General features: G+C 49.6%; 2 protein-coding genes across 2 annotated transcripts; both read left to right on the top strand.

The window, feature by feature from the left end:
* GPATCH3 (G-patch domain containing 3) lies at positions 1,862–19,845 on the top strand. The gene is made up of 11 exons (XM_003127719.5): positions 1,862–2,328; positions 3,952–4,376; positions 7,944–8,118; positions 8,452–8,511; positions 9,097–9,218; positions 9,326–9,453; positions 9,947–11,664; positions 12,054–12,210; positions 14,819–14,979; positions 17,921–18,051; positions 19,494–19,845. The coding sequence occupies exons 1-7, from the start codon at positions 1,893–1,895 to the stop codon at positions 10,161–10,163; spliced, it is 1,563 nt and encodes a 520-aa protein (XP_003127767.4). The 5' UTR covers positions 1,862–1,892; the 3' UTR covers positions 10,164–11,664; positions 12,054–12,210; positions 14,819–14,979; positions 17,921–18,051; positions 19,494–19,845.
* GPN2 (GPN-loop GTPase 2) lies at positions 10,843–20,420 on the top strand. The gene is made up of 5 exons (XM_003127718.4): positions 10,843–11,513; positions 12,054–12,210; positions 14,819–14,979; positions 17,921–18,051; positions 19,494–20,420. The coding sequence occupies exons 1-5, from the start codon at positions 11,103–11,105 to the stop codon at positions 19,564–19,566; spliced, it is 933 nt and encodes a 310-aa protein (XP_003127766.1). The 5' UTR covers positions 10,843–11,102; the 3' UTR covers positions 19,567–20,420.

Genomic DNA, 22,436 nt, shown 5'->3' with positions numbered 1-22,436 from the left:
TGGCACCTGCAGCACACGGAAGTTCCCAGTCTAGGGTCTGAATTGGCGCTGCAGCTGACAGCCTATGCCTCAGCCACGCAATCTGCCAGATTTGAGCCACATCTGTGATGACCTAGGCCGAAGCTTGTGGCAAATGCCGGATCCTTAACCCCCTGAGTGAGGCCAGGGATCAAACCCACATCCTCTGGGTACTCATCAGGTTCTTAACCTACTGAGCCACAAGGGGAACTCCTGAAGTCTCTTTCTAAATCTATCACCTCCACACAAAGGTCATAATTACCCTAAATTTGGGGGTAATCATTACTTTTATGATGCTAAAGTATACTTACTTGTGTATCCTCGAAAAATGTTTTTTGATCTGTATTTTTTGAGCTTTATATAAAGTGGAATACTCTGTGTTTTCTGACTGGCTTATCTTCAGTCAACATCATATACCTGAACTGAGTAGTCCTGAATGCCAGGTTTTGCTCTCAAACCCTGCAGCTATAAATATTCATATATATGCCAAATAAAGAACAAATCTGGGAGTTCCCATTGTGGCTCAGTGGTTAGCAAATCCGACTAGGAACCATGAGGTTGTGGGTTTGATCCCTGGCCTTGCTCAGTGGGTTAAGGGTCCAGCGTTGCCGTGAGCTGTAGTGTAGGTCGCAGACACAGCTCGGATCTGGCATAGGCCAGCAGCTGCGGCTCCAATTAGACCCCTAGCCCGGGAACCTCTGTATGTTGAGGGTGCTGCCCTAAAGAGACAAAAAAAAAAAAAAAAAAAAGAACAAATCTGTACTTAACAAGGAGAGACGTTTTTTGAAATTATTATTACAAGGGAGGAAAGGAAATATTGCAATAGGGAGAGGGAAGGTATTGAAAAGGGTTTTTTTTTTGTTTCTTTGCAGTAAATTATGTTCTGGAACACAAACGGGTGGGAGGGGTTTCTTAACTTTTGCTGCTTTCTAGGATCACAAGGCTTGAGCAAGACTCAGTATTGTCAGTATATCTCCTGATATGCAAGAATTTCTTCAAAGTATGTAAATAGAAGTGGAATTGCTGGGTCAAAAGGTATGTAGTTTCACTTTTACAGGGTAATGTCAAAGTGTTTTCCAAAGTGGTGGTACCGGTTTACACTTCCAACAGCATATGGAGGCTCCAGTTGCTTTACATCATCAGGATTTAAAAAAGGATTTGAGGGAGTTCCCGCTGTCCTCGGAGTGCTGGGACGCAGGTTCGAGCCCCTGCCACCACAGTGGGTTAAGGATCCAGGTTGCCACTAATGAAGCTTAGGTTGCAACTACGGCTGTGATACGATCCCTGGCCAGGGCACTCCATATGCTGCAGAGGGACCAAAAATTATTAAAAAAAAAAGGATTTGAGGATTTAAAAATGTTTACCAATCTGGTGGCTGAGAAGTGGGTCTCGTTACATTTCCCGAAGGATTGAGACTGTGCATCTTCCATTGTTAATGGGATGTGTTTCTCTTCTGTGAAGGTGTCTTCGGCCCACTTTTCAACTGGGTAATTTTTTCCTTACTGATTGTTGGGAGTTCATCAATACAGTCTGGAAGAAAAATGTTTTAACGACTGAAAGGCTCTAAAGTGATAAAGAACTGAGATTGGGTTTGGGGGATCCCTAGCAGCTAAAAACCCTAAACACTGTCCCTCCCTCAGGCTTCTAATTTGATCATTAGAGCCTTATGAAAGAGCGTTGTAACCTCCTTTCTCGGGTGAGTTTTATCCATCATCCCCGGCTTGTCTGTGGAAAGCGTCCAGTACTTTCCCAACCTTAGTCCCACACTCACCACCCCCGCGGACTAATCACAGGTTACGCAGCATTGCGACGCCTCAGCGCAGCTCGCGATGCTCTCGCGAGAATTGGTTCCAGCCGATCATGTGACATCTAAGATGGCAGTGTCCAGCGAGGCGGAAGAAGAGGCAGCAGTTTATCTGATAGTGAGTGGTATCCCTTCGGCGTTGCGTTCAGCCCAGCTACGGAATTACTTTAGCCAGTTCCGGGAAGAACGCGGCTGTGGCTTCATTTGTTTCCACTACCGGCATCGGCCGGAGAGGGCCCCTTCCCGGGCTCCTCCGGATTCTGCCCTAACTCCTCTCGGCCAGGGTCTCGCCCAGACTTCAGTCAAAGATGCCCGTGCTCTCTCCACTCAGGACTCTGCTCCCGCCCAGCCCCACACCTGCTGCTGCGTGGTCTCCATACGGGGGGAAGCTCAAGCCCAGAGGTTTCTCCGCATGTACTCCGGCCGCCGGTGGCTGGATTCTCAGGGGACTTGGTTACCTGGTTGTTGTGTCATCCGCAGACTTCGACTACCTACTGAGACATCAGGTACGGATGGGACAGATAATAGATTGGGCTTGCAGGCACTGGGACAGAGGCTTGAGTGATGAGAATAAGTCAAGTCTCTCGTTAGGGCTCTTCAGGAGTTTAGATCATTTCTAGACAAAGCTTCAGGCTCAACTTCACGTTAGTAAAACTTGGGGGTGGGGGAGACGGAAAGAGTCTTATTCTGATGATCTTTTCCAATTTATTAAGTCCTTTCTGAGACCCTTTTGATCTTGCACTGATACAGAAGGAGGAAAAGGAAATCGGATATTGTTCTTGTAGCACTCTGTTGCTCCCCACCAGTCTTCTCTTGGCAAAATGCGCATGAAGAGACAAACGCTTTTCTCTGGATAGCTCTCACTTTCATGGGAAATCAGTTTGATAGGGAAACAGAAAACAGTGCAGAATCCTCTCATTCATTCATTCAACAAATCTAGCCAATACTACTAGACCTACTGTGACTCTAGTTGGTATGAAGAGAAGAGTTGGTAATAATTTGTGCTTAGAATCCAGAGAGAAAGATAGATTTGTAAAAATGGTAGTTGTCAAAGAGATGCCGTCCTGTTAACTATTCCCGTGCATGTACTAGGCACTGTTCTAAGCCTTGCATTTTCTTTCTTCCCTTTTTTTTTTTTTTTTTGCTTTTTAGGGCTGCACCCACGACATATGGAGGCTTCCAGGCTAGGGGTCTAATCGGAGCTACAGCTGCCGGCCACAGCCACAACAATGCCAGATCTGAGCCGCATCTGTGCCTACACCAGATCCTTAACCCACTAAGCAAAGTCACAGATTGAACCCACAACCTCATGGTTCCTAGTCGGATTCATTTCCACTGCGCCACAATGAGAACTCCTAGGCCTTGCATTTTCTAATTGACTCCTTACAACAATCCTATAAGTTGGGAGTGACTGTTATCCATTTTATAAGGAAACTGAAGGATACAGAAGTTATGTTACTTGCCCAAGGTGACAGAGTCACAATACTAATCAGGCATTTTACTCCAGAACCTGTGCTCTATCACCAACTGCTGTGAGATGATAGAGGAGGGAGAAACCGATTTCCTAGAGGGAATCAGGAAATGTGACTTTTCTTCTGGTTCTTGAAAGATAAACAGGAGTTCGTGGGGAAGAATGGTGTTCAAAGTAAATGGCATTTGCAAAGACACAGACAGAGATGTGAAAGCCCATGAAACGTCCAGGGCAGGTTAAATTGTTTGGCATGATTGAGGAGTTCCTGCTGTGATGCAACTTGACAGGACCAGCACCAGGACACAGGTTCTATCCCTGGCCTGGCGCATTGGGTTAAGGATCCTGCATTGTCACAGCTGCAGTGTAGGTTGCAACTGTGGCTTGGATCCTATCCCTGGCCTGGGAATTCCATATGCTGCCCGGAGGCAGAAAAAACTGGAACCAGATCTGAAAGAAACTTGTGAGCTCGGCCGAGGTGATGAGAAATGGCATGAAATTACTAGGTGGTTCTGGTCAGGGAACAGAGGATGGGATTCCGGAAAAGTCTGAAGGGGAGAACAGCATTAGGCTAAAGGATTTAAACCTTGACTGATTTCTGGCTCAAGTGTTGCTGGAGACCTCTAGGTTTTAAGAGCCATTCTTCCTCCTGCTTCCCAAGGTCTGGACTCCTTTCCCTTCAAGACCCGGAAAGAACTGCAGAGTCGGAAGGCTACAAGTGAAGCCTTCACACTGGCCGACCTGAGACAACTGCCAGAGTTGAACCCACCAGTGCTGATGCCCAGAGGGAATGTGGGGACTCCCCTTCAGGTCTTTTTGGAGTTGATCCGGGCCTGCCGCCTACCCCCTCGGATCATCACCCAGCTGCAGCTCCAGTTCCCCAAGACAGGTTCCTCCCGGCGCTACGGCAATGTGCCTTTCAAGTATGAGGACTCAGAGACTGTGGAGCAGGAAGAGCTTGTATACACAGCCAAGGGTGAGGAAATACCCCAGGGAACCTGCCTGGCAGATGTACTAGCCAGCCCCTGTGGAGAGGTGGAGGAAGAAAGAGAAAAGGAAGAGGAAGAAGAATCACACTCAGATGATGTGAGTACAGAGAGCCACCTTGTCCTTGCCTGCATCTTAGAGAGGCCAAGACATCGGTAGTACCATTCTTCAATTGTCTGTTACAAGAATTATAAATCTGGGGAGTTCCTGTCGTGGCGCAGTGGTTAACGACTCTGACTAGGAACCATGAGGTTGCGGGTTCGGTCCCTGCCCTTGCTCAGTGGGTTAACGATCCGGCGTTGCGGTGAGCTGTGGTGTAGGTTGCAGACACGGCTTGGCTCCCGAGTTGCTGTGGCTCTGGCGTAGGCCGGTGGCTACAGCTCCGATTAGACCCCTGGCCTGGGAACCTCCATATGCCGCAGGAGCGGCCCAAAGAAATAGCAAAAAAAAAAGACAAAAAAGACAAGACAAAAAAAAAATTATAAACCTGGGGTCCAAAGACTTTGGACTCCCCAACGTTGAAGGTGAAACTTCATTTGCATATAGAAGTATGTGTTTCTTTGGGGAGAAGGGCCAGAGCCTTTATCGAAAGATTCTTTTTTTTGTCTTTTATTTTTTTATTTTTATTTATTTATTTTTAATTACTCAAATGAATTTATCACATCTGTAGTTGTATAATGATCATAACAATCTGATTGCACAGGATTTCCATCCCACAGCCCAAGCACATCCCCCCACCCCCAAACTGTCTCCTCTGGAGACCATAAGTTTTTCAATGTCTGTGAGTCAGCATCTGTTCTGCAAAGTTCAGTCTGTCCTTTTCTCAGATTCCACATGTCAGTGAAAGCATTTGATGTTGGTGTCTCATTGTATGGCTGACTTCACTTAGCATGATAGTTTCTAGGTCCATCCATGTTGCTAAAAATGCTGGTATTTCATTCTTTTTAATGGCTGAGTAATATTCCATTGTGTATATGTACCACATCTTTTTTTTTTTTTTTTTTTGTCTTTTTGCTATTTCTTGGGCTGCTCCCGCAGCATATGGAGGTTCCCAGGGTAGGGGTCGAATCGGAGCTGTAGCCACCGGCCTACGCCAGAGCCACAGCAACTCGGGAGCCAAGCCGCGTCTGCGACCTACACCACAGCTCACCGCAACGCTGGATCGTTAACCCACTGAGTGAGGCCAGGGGCTGAACCTGAAACCTCATGGTTCCCAGTCAGATTCGTTAACCACTGCTCCACGATGGGAACTCCTGTACCACATCTTCTTGATCCACTCCTTTGTCGATGGACGTTTAGGTTGTTTCCATGTTTTGGCTATTGTGAATAGTGCTGCAATGAACATTGGAGTACATGTGTCTTTGCAAGTTGTGGTTTTCTCTGGATAGATGTCCAGGAGTGGGATTGCTGGATCAAATGGTAGTTCTATGTTTAGTTTTCTGAGGAATCTCCATACTGCTTTCCACAGTGGTTGCACGAATTTATAATCCCATCAACAGTGTACTATGTTCCTTTTTCTCCACACCCTCTCCAGCACTTATTGTTTGTAGACTTTTTGATGATGGGCATTCTGGCTGGTATAAGGTGGTACCTCAGAGTGGTTTTGATTATTGAAAGATTCTTGAAGGGGTGTTTTCATTCTCTCAGAAGAAATGAAAGGCGGGGGGGGGGGGGTCCTTTCATTGGTGAAATCTACCAAGAGACAAGATCATCTAAAGTAGAGGCAGGAGTTCTCTTGTGGCACAGTGGATCAAGGATCCAGCACTGGCACTGAAGTACCTTGGGTCACTGCTGTGCCACATGTTCAGTCCCTGGCCCAAGAACTTCCACATGCCATGGGTGTAGCCAAATAAAAGAAGTAGAGGCAGAGCTGAGATGTGAACCTAGTCTCCTCCACTGCTTATCTAACCTCTGTGCTTTCATTAAGTGGCTGAGAAGCGGCCTCTGTTTTCTGACCTTGAGTCTGTGGATTGAACACTAGCCTCCACTCTAGCTTTATCAATGAAATAGTCATTTATTCTCTTTTTCCAAACTTGATTGTTCATCCATAAAATCAGGAGAGGTGCGATTTGTTGGGAAACCTTTTTTTTTTTTTTTTTTTTTTTTTTCCCTTCGCTTTTTAGGGCCGCACCCGTGGCATATGGAGGTTCCCAGGCTAGGGATCTAATCGGAGCTACAGCTGCTGGCCTACACCACAGCCACAGCAACACGGGATCCAAGCCACGTCTGCAACCTATACCACAGCATACGGCAAGACCAGATCCTTAACCCACTGAGCAAGGCCACGGATCAAACTCGAAACTTCATGGTTCCTAGTCGGATTCGTTTCCACTGCGCCGCAATGGGACCTCTGGGAAAAAAATTTTTTTTTTTTTAATATATTTTTTTTTTATTTTCCCACTGTGGAAAAATTTTTTTTAAGTGCATACTCTGGGTGAAATGTAACTGACCAGTGTCTTCAAAGCTCCCAGCTCACAGTTGCTAACACATCTGGACCTCATCCTCAGTATGGTCCTGTCCTGCCTTTTCTCCAGCACCTCCTCTGCAACAGTGATTTCCTGAGGCCTCCTGGAGTTTAACTGGGACAAGGGCCCCCCAGATTTCAATCCAGGAGTCATCCCATCATTCCACAAGTCCAGTCAAGCAGTTATAAAAACAGGGGCTAGTGCAGGATTCCAGAGATGTTCTAAGACCCATTTCCTTCCCTCCAGGAGCCTTAAATCTCCCTAGAGAGAGAGAACCCGCATCTGGAAAGGATATATGGTATGGCATGGATGTGAATGCTGGCTCTGTCCCTCTCTTGGTGTACTATCTTGGGCAAACCTCTGAACTGAGGTTTCCTCACTTACAGAATGGGAATAATAGTACTTACCTCACAGGGTTGTTGGGGTGATTAAAGGAGCTAAGGTATATGAAGGGCCTGACACACAGTAGACAATGGGTATCAGTTCTTTTCCCTTTTCTCTTTGTGACATAAAGTATAAGGCATAAAGGGGAGTTCCCGTTGTTCCTCAGCGGTAATGAATCCAACTAGCATCCATGAGGATGCAGGTTCGATCCCTGTTCCTGCTCAGTGGGCTAAGGTTCCAGCAGCTTTGACACGAGCTGTGCTGTAGGTTACAGATTTGGCTCACATCTGATGTTGCTGTGGCATAGGCTGGCAGCTGCAGCTCTGAATTGACCCCTAGCCTGGGAACTCCATATGCCGCAGGTGCAGCCCTAAAAAAAGGGAGGGAAAAAAAAAAAGGTGTAAACTGTGTATTGATTAGCACTGAGTGGTTCAGAGACCAGTGAGGGTACTGTGGGCCCTGGTACGGGGGCTTCACATAGGCCGTAGAACTTGAGGGATGAGGAGGATTTAACCAAGCGAAGAGGTGGTGGAGTGGAGGGCGGATACCCAGGCAAGGAGAACAACATGTCGAAAGCACAGGGAGAAGAGGGAGTCAGGCTTGTGGGGGGAAGGGGCTAGGTAGGTTGAGGAACACTCAGGCATGGAGAGGTGTGTTGGTCAGGCCTCAGGGGCCCAAAGTGTGCTGGTTCTCAGAAATTTGGAGGAGCGGATCTGAGGTCCCATCTCCAGGACCTCCTGTGCCCTGAGCTGCCCTCCTTGTGGTCATGGGGTCAAGAAGCTGGACAGGCAGGTCACCTCTCCCCTTTGTCTCCTAGGATGATGACCGGGGCGAGGAGTGGGAGCGGCACGAAGCACTGCATGAGGACGTGACCAGGCAGGAGCGGACCACTGAGCGGCTCTTTGAGGAGGAGATCGAGCTCAAGTGGGAGAAGGGCGGCTCCGGGCTGGTGTTCTACACTGATGCCCAGTTCTGGCAGGAGGAGGAAGGAGGTAATGCAGGCACCAGACAAGGGCAAGGGCAGGACTGATCCCTGCTGCCTTCGCTCGGGGTGCTTTGCTCCACGCAGTGGGTTCCCTGGCACTGAGCCCAAATAAAGAGCTAGGGAAGGGGCTTACCTTGGTTGTATATGAGAGACCAGTCATCCTTTCTAGGGGTGGGGCATCAGTGGGGTGGAGAAGACCTGTCCTCCTGCAAATTCTGAATGCCCCTCCCAGAGGAGAGATTTGAAAACACAATTAAAAGCCCCAAGTCCTAGAATGTCTAAGACTAGATTTAACTCAAGAGTCCTTCACTTACTCTGCTTGATGCTTTTCTATCTGCAGACTTTGATGAACAGACAGCTGATGACTGGGATGTGGACATGAGTGTGTACTATGATGCAGGTACTGGGCCAGGGGTTGCAGTCCTGGGAGGTGGAATGGTGCCCTGACCTTGCTGTGACACTTTACCAGGCCTGCTTAGCAGAGGCTGAGGCAGGACTGGGGTAGCCCACTGAGAGGGCTCCTCTCTTAAAACATCTCTAGTTGGGTGCATTAAGCACTGGTGGGCAGAGCCTTTTTCCTTTCTTTGTGGAGTAAGGACATGTGGGGACAGCCCTCAGAGAGCTCTGGCTCTGAAAGGCAGGCTCTAGAAAAGTGGGAGGGTCAGGAGTTCAGGCTCTGTTAAGAATTTAGATTCAGGAGTCAAAAATGACCTGGGGGGTTGGGCGGTGGGAGGGGAAGACCTGGTCCTAATTACATCTCTCATTTTTTAGCTCCATGACTTTTCTGCACAATTTCCTTATCTGTAAAATGGGACAGCCATGGTTCTTACTCTTGGCAAGTTCCCAGTCTAATGAGAGAAATAATAAAAGTAATAACACACCATAAAGACAAATACATAAATTTTGTGAGGAGAGCCTGGAAACCTGATTTCCTCCCACTTCTGCTGAGAAAAGCCCTTCCACAAACTGTGCTCTGCTTCCTCAGATGGTGGAGACAAGGACGCCCGAGACTCTGTCCAAATGCGTCTGGAACAGAGACTCCGTGATGGCCAGGAGGCTGGCTCTGTGATCAGGCACCAGGTGGGCACCTTCGAGCGCCACACCAAGGTGAGCACTGTGCCCAGCCTACTGACTCCTCTCTTCTCCTTCCCTACCCCTGTTTCCTTGAGCCCCCACAGGCGCCCCAACTCTTGAGTTCTCTCCCTTTTCTCTAGGGCATTGGGCGGAAGGTGATGGAGCGGCAGGGCTGGGCTGAGGGCCAGGGCCTGGGCAGCCAGTGCTCAGGGGTGCCTGAGGCCCTGGATAGTGATGGCCAGCACCCCAGATGCAAGCGTGGATTGGGGTGAGTATGGCTGAGGGACTTCCCAGGGAGCCCAAGGGAGCCTTTCAACTCTACCCTGGTTCCCCCTGCCCTCTGGTTTTGGCTTAGGTGCTAGAGACTCCCTAGGGAATGACTTTCAAAGCAGAATTAGAAAGAAAAAAAGTAGGACTGGCACTGTTTTTTTCAAGACCAAGATCTCAGGCTTGATAGGATCATTAACTTCCTGCAGGAGTCATTCCCCCAAGTCTGAGCAGTGTAGCCTGGATGATTGCTGTTAGGGATGCAGAGTGGTGACAGTTGTTCTCAATTTTGTCTACTGTTTAAAATGAAAGCGGTGAGGCCGCTAGTTTTTGGTGCTATCTATAGATGGATAAGGGGGCTGGAGAGCAAAGATTTAGATTTAAATGCTTTGTCTTTGGGACAGACTATATACGCGTAGCTATTTCCTGTCCTTTCCAACCCCTTTACTGAGGTAAGAGAGCTGCCCTCTCACTGAGAGCCCTTTTTAATCCAGGTACCATGGAGAGAAGCTGCAGCCATTTGGGCAACTGAAGAGACCCCGTGGAACTGGCTTGGGGCTGATCTCCACCATCTATGATGAGCCCCTGCCCCAGGACCAGGGGGAGTCGCTGCTCCGCCGCCAGCCACCCACCAGTATGAAGTTTCGTACAGACATGGCTTTTGTGAGAGGTTCCAGCTGTGCCTTGGACAGCCCTTCAGAGCCTGAGTGACAGGTCCAGGGGCTTCCTTAATCAGGATCACTCATAATTGCACAGTGGCAGCCCTCTATACGGTCTTATCTAATGCCAAAGCAAAAAGAACTCTGGGAGCAGCAATCTGCCCTAGCCTGTTCAGGATGCTTTTTTAGAACTTGCCTCCTGGCTGTCTACCTCAGGGGCATTTTGACAAAAAGTCCCCAATCCTCCCTTTTGATGAAACGGCTTAATGACCTCTCCCTGGTGGCCGCCTAACCCTGGTCTGTTTGGGCTTGCTCCTGTTGCTTCCCCCAGTACGATGAAAAGCCAAACTGCCTGAGATTACCAGCACAACTTCCCGTGGGGAGGGGTAGGGAGGTCGCCACGAAGCCCAGAAGGAGGGGAAAAGGGACATGGAAGAGGAGAAGATTTGCGCTCTGAAGAGACGGTTTGGGGGCCGGCCCTCCTTCGCCTCTCCCCTTAACTGGCTGGGACCGGGCAGCGGAGAGTCTAAGGCAGTTATCCCGAGTCTGAGACCTAATGGGAGAATAAAGGAGTGTATTACCGAATTTCTCCTCTTCTAACTTGGGCTTGGCGGAAGGTGGGGGAAAACCCTGAAAAGTTCTTCCTGGACCTGCTTACGCCTCATGCTTCGGCGCCGCCACGCCCCTCGGCGCCAAGCTATGTCGTCACTGTAAAGGCGGGACTTCCTCTCCGGCCCTCGCTGTTTCCGGCGTTGTACGGAAGTCGGGTGCTGGTCTGGTCAGTGCCTGGCCATTTGGTCCCCTTACAGCGCGCCTTTTCCAGCTCTCTCTCCTTAGGCGGCTTCCGGGTATCGCTGCCAGTCCCCAGCCAAGTGCAGTTAGGGGAACCCATTGCCCTCGGCTCTTGTCTGCGGTGCGGCTCCCCCCTTGCTTCCTCTCTGAACTTGTCTGCTACGCACTTCCTCTCACTTGTCTGAGCCGTGTGCCGCCCATGGCAGGGGCCGCTCAGACCACGGCCTTTGGGCAAGCGGTGATCGGCCCGCCGGGCTCGGGGAAGACCACGTACTGCCTGGGCATGAGTGAGTTTCTGCGAGCGCTGGGCCGGCGCGTGGCGGTGGTGAACCTGGACCCGGCCAACGAGGGGCTGCCATATGAGTGCGCCGTAGATGTGGGCGAGCTGGTGGGCCTGAGCGACGTTATGGACGAGCTGCAGCTGGGGCCCAACGGCGGTCTGCTGTACTGCATGGAGTACCTAGAGGCCAACCTGGACTGGCTGCGCGCGAAACTCGACCCCCTTCGCGGCCACTACTTCCTCTTTGACTGCCCTGGTCAAGTGGAGCTCTGCACGCACCACGGAGCCCTGCGCAGCATCTTCTCCCAGATGACGCAGTGGGACCTCAGGGTGCGTCTGGGATCTGGCCCATTTTGCGGATGGAGGAACTGAGACGGAGAGGACAGATGCCACGCCCCCATGTCCCATAGCTAAGTATGGGGTAGAATTGCTCTGAAGTAAAACAAGTGTGAATTCGAATTCTGGCTCTACCACTGACTCGGTGTGTGGTCCTGGGAAAGTCAGTTTCATTCTCTGAACCTCAGTTTTCTCATCTGTATAATGAATGTGTTAGTACCCAACTTAGAATTATTGGAAGTATGGAAAGGGTTATGTGGAAAGTGGCATGGTGGTTGTGATTTGGTGGGCAAAAGAAAGTTAAAGAATAGAGTCAGATGCAGTGGGAATTGTACCAGTTGCCTGCAGGAAAGAAATGCCCCATATTTCCTGGGATAAGGAGATGACTCTATTAGAATGAACAGAAGCAGGAGGAGACTAATGGGAAGATTTGCCCTTTGTCCTCAGAAGTCCCCGGTCTGATGGGGAGACATAGGCCCTAATGTTCCTTGCCTCCCCAGGCCACTCTCACCCTGTCTCTTCCTTCCCTCCCAGCTGACTGCTGTCCACCTGGTGGATTCTCACTATTGCACAGACCCTGCCAAGTTCATTTCAGTACTGTGTACCTCCCTAGCCACCATGCTGCATGTGGAGCTCCCCCATGTCAACCTCCTCTCCAAGATGGACCTCATTGAACACTATGGGAAGCTGGGTAAGAGCTCCTGTCCTGGCAGGCAAAAATCAGAGAAGCATCTGGGCTGCACTGGAGCAGAAATCTCAGCTGAAGGTAGCTGCTTCCAGGAACCATGCATGGCCTGGTGGGAGTAGCCACAGGCAGGTCCTGACCCCTGCCCATTTATTTTATGCCACCCTGTGCCAGATATTGTTCTGGGTTTTGGGGGACAAGAGGGCTACAGATGGTTATGTGTATTTTGAAGGAATTAGAAGTAAGTAATGGAACGGGAGTGAGGAGAGTGAACAGTACCATCTGAACTGAGATCAGAATAGTGAGTGGGAGCCTGCCAAGGCAGAACTGTTCCTAGGCAGAAGGACCACTAAGGGCCCTTCAGGAAAGAGCTTTTTGTGTTCTAGGAAAAGGGGGTGGGGAGTTGGGTGAGTCCAGGGTAGCTGAGATAGTGGCTCAGGGAAGGGTGGTAGGAAATGAGGTCAGAGAGGTTAGTAGGGGCCAGAACCTGTACTGTCAAAACAGAGAAGAAAGCCATTGATGAATATGAGGCAAGGGAACAGCATGAACTGGAAAAGTCCTTCCAGCTGTTTTGTGAATTAAAAGGGGCACCTATAAATCCTGTAGTAAGATTTTGCAACAGCCCAGGCAGTGGTCTTGGGAATGGAGAGAAGTAGATAGATTCAAAACTTAACTCCAGAAATAGGATTTGCTGGTGGATTAGACATAGAGGCAGGGGAATTAAGGATGACTCTCAGGTTTCTGACTGAACCAGTGGACAAAGGTGCCATTTATCAAGATGGGAAAGACTTGGGGAGAGGCAAGCTGACAAGGGCATTGCCCAGGGGTTCTAATAGCCAGCTTTTTTTTTTTTTTTTTTTTTTAAATGACTACACCAGCAGCATATGGAAGTTCCCAGGCTAGGGATTGAATGCGACCTACGCCACAACTGCAGCAATGCCAGATCCTTAACCAACAGAGCTAGGCCAGGGATCAAACCCATGCCTCCACAGCAACTCAAGCCTCTGCAGTTGGACTTTTTTTTTTTTTTTTTTTTTTTTTTTTTTGTCTTTTCTAGGGCCGCACTCGCGGCATATGGAGGTTCCCACGCTAGGGGTCTAATTGGAGCTATAGCCTCTGGCCTACACCACAGCCACAGCAACTCAGGATCCGAGCCGCTTCTTCAACCTACACTGCAGCTCATGGCAATACCGGATCCTTGACCCACTGAGCAAGGCCAGGGATCGAACCCAAAACCTAGTCGGATTTGTTAACCACTGAGCCACGATGGGAGCTCCCTGCAGTTGGATTCTTAACCCACTGTGCCACAGCGAGAACTCCAGCCAGGATTTTTTTCTTGCACGATTAGTGCTCTGCTGCTCTGGGGACATCAGTTCCCTAAATAGCATCTCCAGCCGCAAAGTAACCTAGAGAAGAACAGTTGAAATGACAAGCAGTGAGCAGGAAGGGAGGTTGTGGGGACAGTGAAGTGTCAGGGCCTTGTTCAGGAAGGGTGACTGGCTGCTAGTCAGGACATGAAGGGATGTCAGCACCTTAGAGGGGCCACCTCAGCTCAGAGTCCTGGTGCCTCTCTTAGCAAGCCCAGCAGCCACATTTTGTCTGTGCCCAGGTTAGCAGTCTTCCCAAGCCCCCCTCCCCTTCACATCTCCAGCCTGGATGGCTCCATGCTGCTCCTCTGCATCTCTAGCTCTGATTCTTTTCCAGTCATCTTCACAGGAGACTGAGGTACAAACCAGATCAGGCATTTGAGCCCCAGAGACTTTACATGAAGAGCCCAAGGTCAGTCATTCAGCTAATATGTTAGCCGAAATGAAATCTAAACCCAAGTGTACTTGGCTCCAGTTTCTTCATTCTCAGTGAGAAACATACCTTTCAGGCATCCAAGCTGTTTATTGGATGCCAAGGACTTTATTCCTTGCAGCCACAGGGTTGTTAGTTTCCAGTTAGAACTGATGAGCAGGCAGGAGCAGAGCTCAGGGGCTGAGTCAACGGATCCCCGACAGCCTGATTCCCTTGGCTCACTTTGGGACAGACATGCTGCGTCTCCCAGGTGCTGGAGTCTTCCAGGCAGAAAGGAACAGTGCAGGGAGGCCCACTTTCCTTCTCTTAGTGGGAAGTTTGTACTCATAGAACGGAGTCAGGGACCTGAGTCATCTAGTCTCATCTGGTCATTTTACACTAGGAAGGAACTGGCCCTGAAAGGGAAAGTGATTTTCCCGAGAGGGCACCTGCTAGATAGAGTACTTAACAGTGTGTGTGCCGGGTCCTGGGGGTGCTGCCTGACCTTGAGCTTCATGAGGCAGGGACCAAACACTGTTCTTGGTACATGTTGAATCTTAACTACTGTTGATCAAGCACTACTTTATACCAGGCACTGGGGTTTACAGCATTTAATCCTCACAGTAGCCCCAGGAGGCGGGTCCCTGTCCATCCAGCTAAGTAAATAGCAGAGCCAACAAGTGAAATCAAGTATTTTCTTCTTAGTAATTTCATTTCACACCTCAGCAAGTATTTGTGGAATGAGTGAATGAAGACAGAGGAAGAAAGAAAGAAAACGTGATCCCTGTCCCCAAGTCTTCCCTGATGCCAGCTGAACACCGGTTTCTCTTCCTAGCCTTCAACCTGGACTACTACACAGAGGTCCTGGACCTCTCCTACCTGCTTGACCACCTGGCTTCTGATCCTTTCTTCCGCCACTATCGTCAGCTCAATGAGAAACTCGTGCAGCTCATCGAAGACTACAGCCTGGTCTCCTTCATCCCTCTCAACATCCAGGTACAAGCACACCTCACTTTATTGCACTTCACGTTATTGTGCTTTGCAGATACTGTAGTATTTTTACAAATTGAAGGTTCACGGCAACCCTGCATTGAACAAGTTTATGGATGCCATTTTTTCCAACAGCACTTGGTCACTCTATGTCTCTGTCACATTTTGGTAATCTCATACCATTTCAAGCTTTTTCATTATTGTTCTATTTGTTATGATGATCTGTGATCAGTGATCTTTTTAAAAAAAAAATACGAATTTTTATTTGCCTTTTTGGGGGGGTGGTATGGCTTTTCTATCAGCACTTGTTGCTTTACACTGCCCTTTTTTTTTTCTGGCCGCACCTGCAGCATGTGTAAGTTTCCAGGCCATGGATTGAACCCATGCCACAGTAGAGACTGAGCCACTGCAGTGACAATACCAGATCCTTAACCTGACAAGCCACCAGGGAATTTCCTGTGATCAGTGATCTTTTTTTTTAAATGGCTGCACCTGCAATATAGGAAGTTCCTGGGCCGGAAATAGAATCCAGGCCACAGCTACAGCAACGCCAGATCCTTTAACCCACTGTGCTGGGCTGGGAATTGAACCTGTGCCTCTGCAGCGGCCTAGGCTGCTTCAGTCAGATTTTTAACCCATTAAGCCACAGTGGGAACTCCTACTTTCAAGTCTTAAGATTTACATTTTGGGGAGTTCCTGTTGTGGCTTAGCAGAAATGAATCTGACTAGCATCCATGAGGATGCGGGTTCAATCCTTCACCTCACTCAGTGAGTTAAGGATCCGCCATTGCCGTGAGCTATGGTGTAGGTTGCAGATACAACTCGGATCTGGGTGTGGTGTAGGCCGGTGGCTACAGCTCTGATTCGACCCCTAGCCTGGGAACCTCCATATGCTGCAGGAGTAGCCCAAGAAATGGCAAAAAGACAAAAAAAAAAAAAAAAGAAAGAAAGAAAGAAAAAAAAAGAAATCGCAAAAACAGAAACCTTCAGAGACCCTATTTGGAGTTTCTCTATGGCTCAACGGGTTAAGGACCTGGCACTGTCACTGCTGTGGCTCTGGTCGCTGCCATGGTGCGAGTTCAATTCCTGGCACTGGGAACTTCCACATGCTGTGGGTGCGGTCGCAAGAGAAAAAAACAGAGGAGTTCCTGTTGTGGCTCAGTGGTAACGAACCTGACTAGTATCCATGAGGTTTGATCCCTGGCCTTGCTCAGTGGGTTAACTATCCCGCGTTGCTGTGGCTGTGGTGTAGGCTGGCAGCTGAGGCTCCGATTCTACCCCTAGCCTGGGAACTTCCATATGCCACTGTTGCGGTCCTAAAAAAAGAAAAGAAAAGAAAAAGAAATTGCCACAGCCACCCCAACCTTCAGCAACACCACCCTGATCAGTCAGCAGCCATCAACGTGGAGGCAAGACCCTGCACCAGCAAAGAGATTACAACTCACCATAGGCTTAGATGATGGTTAGCATTTTTTACTAATAAGGTGTTTTTTAATTCAGGTATGTACATTGTGTTTTTAGACGAAATGCTATCATATGCTTAACAGACTATAGTATAAGTGTGAACGTGACTCACTTTATTTTGAGATTTGCTTTATTGCGATGGTCTGGAACCAGACCTGCAGTTCTCCAGGTGTGCCTGTACTGGGTACCAAGAGGCCTTCTCCCTGACTACTGGCTCTAAAGTGCCCAGGACCTCACCAAGCCAAGGGTACAGGAAGCTTTGAGGCCTCAAACAATGGTCTTTGTCCTGGGTCTGACTACCATTCAGTCTCCATGGTTTCAAGACCACTGGTGGGTGGGATTCCAGTAGAGGGTGGACCAAGCTTTGGCCCTACCTGTTCTGTTCTACTGGGTTCTCCGTACACATGTTCCCTCCTCGGTGTGAAAATGGCAGAAAGTCACCAGCCAGGGACAAGTCTTTGAGGCTCCTTCAAGATGAGCAACTGCCTGTTGACTTTGCAAAGGAGCACTCAACCCTTGTGCCTTTCACCTTGCACCCTACAAAAGTAACCTGGGAGATAGAGGTGCATGTTTGATTCCTTTCTGCAGTGGGTGGACTTAAGCAAACTTGTCTGTTCCCTGTTTAATGCCACACTTTTCTCCTCTAAGATGCAGAGGTGAGGGAGTTCCCGTTGTGGCTCAGCAGTAACAAACCTGACTAGGATCTATGAAGGTGCGGGTTCGATCCCTGGCCTCGCACAGTGGGTTAAGGATTCAGTGTTGCCTTGAGCTGTGGATAGGTCGCAGACATGGCTTAGATCTGGCATTGCTGTAGCTGTGGTGTAGGCTGGCAGCTACAGCTCTGATTTGACCCCTAGTGTAGGAACTTCCATATGCCACGAGTGTGGCCCTAAAAAGCAAAACAAAAAAAGGTGAACCCTATAACATTAATTGTAACAGTGACCACTGTGGGAGCCTTTCTGTGCTAGGCATTGTGCTAAGGACTGTACATTTTAAATCTCTTTTTCCTATCAGGTGATGTAGGGACCATTCTTAGCACTTTTATGGGGTGACTGAATAGGTTCCATGCATATTTATTGGGTGCCTACTGCTAGCTGAGTCCTGTGCCAGACGTAGTACTGGGGAGGCCTTGACAAAGGGCTCTGACCTGTATGGGTGCGCAGTCAAGTAGGCGAGGCAGCTGAGTCAGTAACATAATGGTAAGGTGGTGGGATCACAGCTACCGGAGGGATAACCTGGGGACTGTGGGAGTGCAGAGCAGAACTTACCTGTTCTAATTTGGGTGGGTTGCTAGGCAGGAAGGGTGGGATGCAGCCGGGCCTCTGGGGACATGAAGAACTACTCCAGGCCAAGGAAGCTGCATGTACTGGGGCTTCCTGAGGCAAGATCAGGTGGGGTGTTCGGAGACTGCAAGCAGTGGGGCACAACCCCAATGCCACGTACCTCTGTTTCACTCAGCACTGTTCCTCTCCTTCCTGCCCAGGACAAGGAGAGCATCCAGCGGGTCCTGCAGGCTGTGGATAAAGCCAATGGCTACTGCTTCGGGGTCCAGGAGCAGCGGAGCCTGGAGGCCATGATGTCTGCCGCTGTGGGAGCGGACTTCCACTTCTCCTCGTATCCTTGCTCGCCAGCCTTCGCCACGGGGGGAGGCATGGGGCTCGAGAATCACTACAGCTGCCCTTGAAGGTGACTGATTCTGTGTTGCCCAGTGGGCTCGCTGGTGACGTCCCTTAGAAGGCTTCAGGGTCGGTTGTACCTGAGGACAAGGGAGGCTGTTGATCAGAAGGGGCAACAAACACGGAGGCCCAGCCATGAGAGGGCACTGGTCATTTGGAAGAGAGGCAGGGGGTTTGGTTGCCTGGTATCTTGAGTGTGAAGGGGAAAGGGATGGAGTGGTACAGGGGCGGTGGGCAGGGCCGGCAGTGGAGAAGGGTGGACTTCGGCCTGTGGGTAGCCACTGTGAACCAGCACACTGTTGTGGAGCAGGGCGTGACACGATCAGGTGCACATTTTGAAAAGCATCTCCATGTGTGGAAAGAGCGTTTAAGGAATGTGATTGGAGACCGGGGAGTTTTTAGTCTCCAGGTGAAAATAGAGAAAAGGGTGTGGACTGAAAAAATATTAAGGAGATAGACAACCAGAGCTGGTGGCCAGGTGGTTATGGATAGAAGGAGGTGGAGCAGAAGTTAGGCTCCTAGATTCCTGGTTTAGACAGTGGTCAGGGTGGTTGTGGTTCCTGAGGGGAGGAAGGGGGAGAGGGCAAGTTTGTCACGCGGAGGGGATGGGAGCTGGCAGCCACGCTGTGCTTGAGGGGGCCGTGGGGTGTGCTGGAACCTGGTTGCAGAATCTCAGGCTCTGACACTGGAGTCTCCTCTGGGATAAGAGCCGTGGTGGCCAACCCCGCTATGGGGTCTGCCCCCACCTCCTAGTCAGGCGCCAGACCCGGACCTCGGGCCGGCCAGCCTCACACTCCACTGGCAGTGTCCTGTCTCTTGCTGTGGGAATCTGATGGGTGTCTTTCCTGCTGACAGAGAGCACTAGAAGGCCCTCTCTGGCCCAAGCAGAAATTTATTTCCTTTGAGCTCTGTTGAGGTCCCTCCTTTAGCAGAAGCAGGGAAATCACAAATAGCAGGCAGCTACCGAGTGCCAGTTGCCACGGTGGGCACTTTGTATTTGCTGTCTCATTTGATCCTCATGACCCTGTTTTACAAATGAGTAAAAGGAAGTGACAAACTCAGGATTTAACCCCCACGGCGTGGCTCCAGAGCGTGTGCCACTGCACGGAACCGGAGGGTTAGTGCTCTCCTGTCCTCTGCTCCTCAGCCGTGTGCAGAAGAGGCATGTGGCTGCCTCTCACCTTGGGGGCCAGAAGCTCTGAGGGGCTCCTCGCGTCCAGCTGGTCCCCGTGGCCAGAAGCTATCATTATGAGGAAGGGAGCAGGAGGGGAGGAACCTGCCAAGCGTGGTTGGAGGGCGAGCATCAGTAGAGGCAAGATCCTGCCTAGAGCAGTTCCCCATCCTTGCCCACGCTGTCAGCCTTGACGAGCCCTCCATCAGCACCCTGGGCCTCCAGGAGAAGTACCTGGCACCCTCAGACCAGCCAGTGGAGCAGGAGGCCATGCAGCTCTAGCAACAAGCTGGGCTCTTGTTGGAGGAGGACGCACAACCCAGCGCTGGGTAGCATGGTGGCTTCCAGAGCAGCAGACTGCGCGGCAGGCTGCAGATCCAAGAGCAGCCCTCACAGGGGGAGACTGGCAAGGGGATACACAGCCCTGCAGAGGAGTTCGGCCAGATCCAGACCTGTCACCAAGCAGAGCACTCTCAGTGCTCTGGGCGCTGCCAGCAGGAATCCAGCACTGGCCCCGCTTGGGCTGTGATGGAACATGGTACAATACAAGAGTTTATTTTCTACTTTTTGTGGCTTCCAAACTTTTCTTCAACCATCCGGGCCGAGGAATTTGGGAACATGAGAATGTCACCTTTCCTCAGAAGAGTCCTGTTGCCTTTTTTTTTTTTCTTCTTCTTTTTTTGGCTGCCCCTCTGCATATGGAGTTCCCGGACCAGGGATCAGATCCAAGTCGCAGTTGTGACCTAAGCCGAAGCTGCGGCAACGCCAGATCCTTAACTCACTGTGCTGGACCAGGGCTGGAACCTGCGACCCAGCACTCCCAAGACAACACCAATTCCATTGCACCACAGCAGGAACTCCAGAAGAGTCCTGTTTCTTCACACAGGGCAGTGGTTTCCCCCTAAACCACAGGATCATAGTAGAGGGTTGACTCTCAAGTCTCAAGTTGTGTGCTTTTGTTAATCTTCAGTTTTAACAATGAGGCTCAAGCTTGAGCTTTCCTCACAGATCTTATATTTTATTTTCATTGTATTTATTTCAGGGTTTTATTCTTGGGGGGGGGCAAGTGTTAACTAGTTTTCCATTTATAGTAGTGATTAGAAGTTGACTTTAAAATAAAATTTATTGGGAGTTCCCATCTTGGCGCAGCAGAAACAAATCCAACTAGGAACCATGAGGTTGCGGGTTCGATCCCTGGCCTCGCTCAGTGGGTTAAGGATCCAGTGTTGCCGTGAGCTGTGGTGTCGGTCACAGACGCAGCTCGGATGTGGTGTGGCTGTGGTGTAGGCCAGCAGCTCGGATGTGGTGTGGCTGTGGTGTAGGCCAGCAGCTGTAGCTCCTGTAGCCCCTAGCCTGGGAACCTCCATGTGCCATGGGTGTGGCCCTAAGAAGACAAAAATACAAAAATAAATAAATAAAAATAAAATGAAACATTTATACAAAATGAGTTGTTTAAAGAAAATGATTAGTATATAATATGTCATGAGGGCCCTGGTAAAAATTAAGATGGCTTGAAGTTGGAAATAGTCGTGTCTGCTTCCGGTGGATCTTTTTGTAAGTGTTTGGATGCAATTCATATGTTCAACCAGTAGGTGGCATCCCAGGCTTGTTTTTTAATTTTTTTCTGCTGTATCCTGGAGGCAGGCGATAGATGGCGGTTGTGCCCAAAGTCTTACTTGTAGACATTCAGTCCTATTAACACATGGGAAGGGCTTAGTATTTTACAAAGAACTTCCGCACACCCAGCCTTCATGTGGTTCTCACAGCAACCCCTAGAGATATAGATGAGATGGGGAATATAACTAAGCCCCACTTTACAGTGAGGAAACAGAAAGATGAGTTTGCACTTCAGTCAGCCTGGTTCTCTCATAATTCACTTTGCTGACTTCCTAATTGGTGAGTATGTTATGGTGGAAAGTCACGGCCCTTCTCCCACAGGATCTGTAGCCAATGAGGAGAATTTAGATACCTGTAGAGTATTACTGAATCATAAATCAAGGAGGATATAGATGACTGGTGGTTTGGGCAATTTAGGAAGAAGTTTCTTTTTCTCCTTTTCTTTTTTCTTTCTTTCTTTCTTTTTTTTTTTTTTTGGTTTTTAGGGCTATACCTGCGACATATGGAGGTTCCCAGCCTAGGGGCCTAATTGGAGCTACAGCTGTCAGCCTACACTAGAGCCACAGCAACGCAGGATCCGAGCCATGTCTGGGACTTACACCACAGCTCATGGCAACACCAGATCCTTAACCCTCTGAGGGAGGCCAGGGATCGAACCTGCAACCTCATGGTTCCTAGTCAGATTTGTTTCCACTGTGCCACGATGGGAACTCCAGGAAAAACTATTCTGACGTGGCGTTGATATGGGGCCAGTTTGCTTCTCAGATTTGGCTGTCAGAGCAGAAGACAGAAGAGCGAGGGGCTGTGAGGAGACTCTTCAGGCTGGAACAGTATGAAAGCAGCCAACCTCCGCTCCCACGCCTGGCCGGATGGGGGATAATAACTGGGTGCTACTTCCCCCACCTCTTTCATCTGAGGAGTTCAAAGCACCTGACCCTATTAACAGTGTACACAGTAGGTGGGGAGTATCAGCAGTGCAAGCCAGGGAAACTGAGGCCAGGAGGCACCGCCTGGGGCTGGCTGTGAGTCCTATGGGGCCTGGAGCCCAGGAATCCTGACGCTCAGGCTGCTGGACGAATCCCTCATCAGGCTGTGAGGGTGGGTGCTGTGTTTTTGAAACTAGTATCAGTAGCTGTGGTCACAGGTTTTAATGCTTCCCTATCCCAGAGGCCCCAGCTCTGACCAAAGCACACCAGTGGGAAGGAAGGCGTCGTTTACAATTTTATGGCCTCAAATGCAAACACTTTCAGCATTTATTCTCAGCAGTCATGGAGTGGAGAAGGATGGAAATAATTCCAAACTTTATTTTCAGGCCTTGGTGTGACAGCAAGGGTGCTTTCTATCCTCCCACTGGTAGCAACATGATTTTGTTCCTCTGTCATTACTGGGAAGGGACAGCACAATGCAGAAAAGCAGAGGCATCTGGGTCCTGGGTCAAGGCTGTTCAGTGTGAAATGTGTAGGTTAAGAGAAAGACCATCCTCAGGTTGGCGGCATATAACAAATGTCCTTAAGATTTTTTTTTTTTTTTTTTCT

The sequence above is a fragment of the Sus scrofa genome, chromosome 6, assembly GCF_000003025.6.
Source record: "Sus scrofa isolate TJ Tabasco breed Duroc chromosome 6, Sscrofa11.1, whole genome shotgun sequence".
In the NCBI taxonomy this organism is placed as follows: Eukaryota; Metazoa; Chordata; class Mammalia; order Artiodactyla; family Suidae; genus Sus; species Sus scrofa.
The sequence above is the reverse complement of the archived record's forward strand: the minus strand, read 5'-3'. Positions and strand labels throughout refer to the sequence as shown.